The 5,000-nt window shown below is 39.4% G+C and overlaps 1 protein-coding gene across 2 annotated transcripts in view; it reads left to right on the top strand.

The window, feature by feature from the left end:
- LOC137980299 (uncharacterized) overlaps nt 1-5,000 on the top strand; it is a 25,878-nt gene that overhangs the window by 19,031 nt on the left and 1,847 nt on the right. The window contains exons 11-15 of one of the 2 annotated variants that reach the window (XR_011118489.1): nt 491-572; nt 947-1,072; nt 2,619-2,779; nt 3,585-4,362; nt 4,462-5,000. The exon at nt 4,462-5,000 is cut by the window's right edge and continues 1,847 nt beyond it. Coding sequence is in view for 1 of the 2 variants with exons in the window: in XM_068827696.1 (XP_068683797.1) it covers nt 491-572; nt 947-1,072; nt 2,619-2,779; nt 3,585-3,732 (517 nt within the window). In the remaining variant the exon portion in view is untranslated. Of the gene's footprint in view, nt 1-490; nt 573-946; nt 1,073-2,618; nt 2,780-3,584 lie in introns of both variants that reach the window. The other variant, XM_068827696.1, reaches the window with a different exon arrangement.

Here is a 5,000-nt window from a genome sequence, read left to right as displayed (position 1 = left end):
CATTTTAACTCGTCCTCACTGAGAATGCCAAAGCAGTCCATTTTGTCCATTAGTGTGCACTATGTCCCTTTCCAGGGGAAAGGGGAAGAAGGTCGTAAACAGACAAGAAAATCGTAACACATAACAGCTTACACTGACAACCTTGTGCTCTATTGGCCAACAAACCCAATCACTTCAGCCGAAGAGACTCCAAAATGCAATGCAGCGCATGTTTGAATATTAACCCATTGACTTGTACAATTGGAACTTAATAGATTTTGCTGTCTAATGCCGGACAACTTTACTCTTGAATGGGGGAAGGTTCCGTAGTCATTGGGTTTACAGAGGCCCTGAGCCCCCCCCCCCCCCCCCCCCCTCCCCACCTCCTTGATGAGTAAAATCGCCTGCTGTTAGAGTAAAATCTATAAGGTGGTCGCTGGAAGTTAAAGGGTTAATTAATTAAATCACCAATGGATTCTCACTGGTATTAAAACAATTTTATTTTGGTCAGTTTTTCTTCAGATTTGAATGAGTTATTTTCCTGGCCTGCAGAAGTTCTCTCTTGCACTGGGACAACATTCTACTCTGACAAGGTGAACCATTTGAATCAAACACTTTATCTCTCCTTTTTCATTTCGTTCAATTCTTTAGAGGGGGTTTCAATTGAGTGTCGAAAGTAATTAGAGAACTGATTTGGTTTTGCATTACTTCACTCAGTGATTGGTTTAAAGTTCTTGTGCCACTTTTTCAACCAATCAGAAGTAAAACCAAAACCAATCGTGGTGCACATTTTCCTGCGCTTTGTGTGGGCTACGTGTAATTACTTTGAGTTTTGATCGGTTTACTGGATTGTCTCCGTCCTTTTTGATTGGCCAAAGTAATTACTTTGGTTTTGGTTCTACGACACTCGATTGAAACTCTCTCTCTATTATTGTTACAGTATATTGGTATTTCCTTCTTGTTTAAGGTCGGTGTGAGATTCACCCAAAAATATCAGGCAACTACAGAGATTAGTGGCAGTTCATTTCCTGTGGAGTTTGAAATTATAGATCATCAACCGAAAGAAGTAAAAGGAAATATTTACAACATCAAGGTTTGTGTATAAATGTAAACACAATTGACCGAATGCATAAATGGCGGCCACATGAGACTTATGTGCTAATGAGACCTTTCTTTTGTATTTTGTCCATGCAAACGAGGCTAGTGAGGCTAATTAGCACATAAACCAAAGAATATCTTTTTGGCCGCCATTTATGCATTCGGTCTATGTGATTTGATTTTGTGGACCCATCTTTTCAATTTGACTTGCACGATATGTTTATTGCACGATAGTTACTGTAAGTTTATGGAAAGGTTTTAATACAGTGTGTGTAGTTAGCATTATTAATGAATCCTACTTTTCGTGCTTTTCTCACGACAACTACTGTAAAAACAAACTACATAATCTTTTGTAGAGTACAACCGTTGAGATATTAAAGCATAGTTATTCTAGGGACTGGTCATGAAACCCTGGGAATTTCAAGAGCAGGAACAATACAGTCGCAATTAGATGTTGAACCGACCGTGACCCTGCACTATCTTTTGTTTTGGTTTGCAAGTTAATTTCGAAGAAATTAGTCGAAGCTTTTGATTGCTTATCCTGCCGAAAAAGTGTTTTTGTCGGGTTTTGTTCAGGGTCAAGGCCAAAAAAGCGAACAAAAACATGAAACAAAGCAACTTGTCGAGTTTCATAACCAGTCTACATCTATTAACTATGATTAAAGTGATACTGTTGCTTAATTAGGTATCAAGAATTTTAACATGTCTAATTCATGCACCATCTTGTAAGATTATTATTAAAAAAAACCCTTTTAAAACAAACCTTCTACGCTGTTTCTTCTAAGTTTAAAGTATATTGAAGCCCTATTAGGGGTTATCGGGATACGGGATATTAGGTGGAAAATTATGGGGATATTGGATATTTGGGCGGGGAAATTAGCTCAATTGCAGAAGACCCAACCACTTATTTGCATGTGAATGGCTTATATTGTTATATGCCTCATTCTTCAAACAATGCCGATAGTTGCCGGGTATTCTGTAGTTACTCCGAAGAATTAACTGGAAGCAGGATATTTGAAAAAGATATTCCGGGATCCCGATCATCAAACTGCTTCTCAGTTTTTTAAAACAATAAAATAGGTTTGTTGATCAATATAGAAAGGCACAAAAAGTGAAAACGATACTCACAAATGCATTTTTTAATATTTTTCCGTCAAATTTTCACAATATCTACCAGTATCGGTCTCTCCAGAGGGCGAAACGCCCATGAAAAATGTTTTACGTTTAAACTTATCTACCCAAACATATTGCGCACAATGACGTCATCAGTAGTAACTGGCATTATGGAGATACAAACCACAGGAATTAACGGGATCCGGGTATTTAGGACAAACATTTAATGGCATACGGGATACTAACACCTACTCTCCCCTAGCGGGGCCTTTGTATTCACATTGACTAAGCTCCCTTGGCAGGCACGAATCAAGCCAGTTTCCAACGTTTTGCGTAAATTGATCACATCCTGTGAAAATGACAGACACAAAATTAAGAACTAAAAATTCCAGGAAATGGAATGAGCTTAATTATCGATTATCTCATAGGTTATAATTGGGCAGCAACTCACAGTTTTCAAGAAAAGCTTCAAGTTTCCTGGTGTGTATAGTGAATTAGTTCCAACCCCATCACAGCCCTGCAGAGCACTGGTAACTATACAGCTCACCACTGAACATGGACAGTGTTTCAAGAGCTTTTTTCATTTGAGGTAAGGATGATGGTTTCCTTTGAGTATCATTGACTGTATTTCAATTCAATGTTGTTCACGTTAAAGCCGGCCTTTTACACATGCAATTTTTGGCGCAAATATGTTACACCAATGCATGTTCGAGCAAGTTCAAAACCCTTGAAATCAAAGTGACATTGCCCTAAGATGGTAGTAACTGGTTCACACAGACAAATTGTAAATTGCCCCCTCCAACAAATACTATAGAATTTAACAATCAAGGTTAGCCTCACATTCAACAGTATTTACTTTGTAAAGTCCTGTCAAAACGGACACAACATTGTTAGATAACAACTCCCGACATTGTTGGGTGTTTCATGTTGCGTCCGTTTGTACACACTGATGCATGTTGTTGCACGAAGTTTGAAACTGATCAAACTTTTGAGCCAACAACACCCAACATTTCTTTTGTTTCGCGGTCGCCTTCCCATGATACACTGCGCGTCCTTAAATTGTTGGGAGTTTTTGCGTTTGTTTGCACACAACTGCCAACAACATCCAACATCTGCAAAACCAACAACTCCTAAAAATAATTGGGAGTTGTTGCACTGGGCTTAAGTGGCACGCAGAGTCATGGCAAAATAATTTCTTTCCAAATTTTACTTTCCAATTACTTTTCAAATTCTCTAATGAGAGTTGTGTTAATTAACTTTCTAACTTCAAATTTGCTTTCAAAAAATGAACAATGTGAATGCACATTTTACAGATCTTTTCCCAAAGAAACGCATGCATCATGAATTCTAAAAATTTAGAGACGTCCATTTACGTAACACTCTTTTTCCCTCAGCTTCAACCAGCATTTCAAAGATGACATTGCCTGGTTGTTATTGGTGCCATTTCTGACGACTGGCTGTCTTTTACTGGCTCTTCATGGTTGGTCACAGCTTAGTCCAGATCTTCTACCAACTACTGTTACACGTCAGAAAAAGAGGTAGCCATGGACATGGGTGGATATACATAACAGAAATTGCAGATGAATCCCCAGAATTAAGAGGACATTTGCAAATGTTTTCTATGGCTTCATCATCGCTGGAACAACACAGCCCTTTGTGATCTGGTTTTAGCAAGTATCACTGCGAAAAGGTGGTGGTCATACATATAAAATGAGGGTAGATAAATGACACAAAAATTCAGGGATCACTGAAACAATGTGTTTTGATAAAGTGGAAGTCAACGAAGGATGAAAGGTTTCATTGGTGTTATTCGATGAGATCAACCTACTGACTGCCCAGTTGACAGAGTGATCAAGTGACTAGCTGGCTAGTTAGCTAAGTACGGTAGTTGAGATGGCGAACTGGAAATACCTGAATTACTGATTGACATTGCTGAAAAATGTCACTAACTACTTAAGGAACAAATGAAAGTTTGCGAGACATGGAAACTGATATCACATGGTCATGGCACCTTTGAGGATACGCTTAAGTGGCTTGTCGAGGCTGGCCGACCAATCGACCCACTAAGATGCACTATCCTTTAACTAACTGTCTAGCTAACCGGTTGAGTCTGCTAACTGGTAAAATTGACTGATTTTCCTGTATGCAAAATTCCTGGCTAAGGAAAGCGAGGTAATTGTATTTCATTTTTATTTTATTACTGTGTTGGGATCATGTGTGCCATCGACAACAATGAGTCTGTTATACTTCTCTTATTGGACTTGTCTGCAGCCTTCCACACGGTGGATCACTCGATACTGTACGTTGTCAAGACTGCGTAACCACTTCGGAGTAAACGGTACTGCACTTGCATGGTTTGAGGCCAACCTGACGTCGTGCAAGCAGTTTGTGCAGGTGAATGACTTTAGGTCAACACAGCGCTCTCTAGAACGCGGTTTATCCCAGGATCTGTTCTGGGCCCTCTTCGTTATCTCCTCTAGACATCACCCATTGCCGATATCATCAAGCTCCACAAGTTACGGTGTCATTTATACGCTGATGATACCCAGCTGTATATATCTTTTAAAACTGATTGTAGCTATGATTTCTCATTGGCTAAACGTCGTGTTGAACGCTGTGTCGATTACATTGATTGCTGGATGGTGAATAATGGACTAAAACTCAATCAGGATAAAACTGACCTTGTTCTTATAAGCTCAAAATGACGTTCCAGGCCTTCTCTAGAGTTAATCCAAGTGGGTGATGAGAGGATCCAACCCAAATCTGCCGCACGAAATTTGGGGGTGATCAGTGTCTCGATTTAACCGTTA

The sequence above is a fragment of the Montipora foliosa genome, chromosome 12 (assembly GCF_036669935.1).
Source record: "Montipora foliosa isolate CH-2021 chromosome 12, ASM3666993v2, whole genome shotgun sequence".
NCBI classification, from domain to species: Eukaryota; Metazoa; Cnidaria; class Anthozoa; order Scleractinia; family Acroporidae; genus Montipora; species Montipora foliosa.
This window is presented reverse-complemented; position numbering and strand designations above follow the sequence as displayed.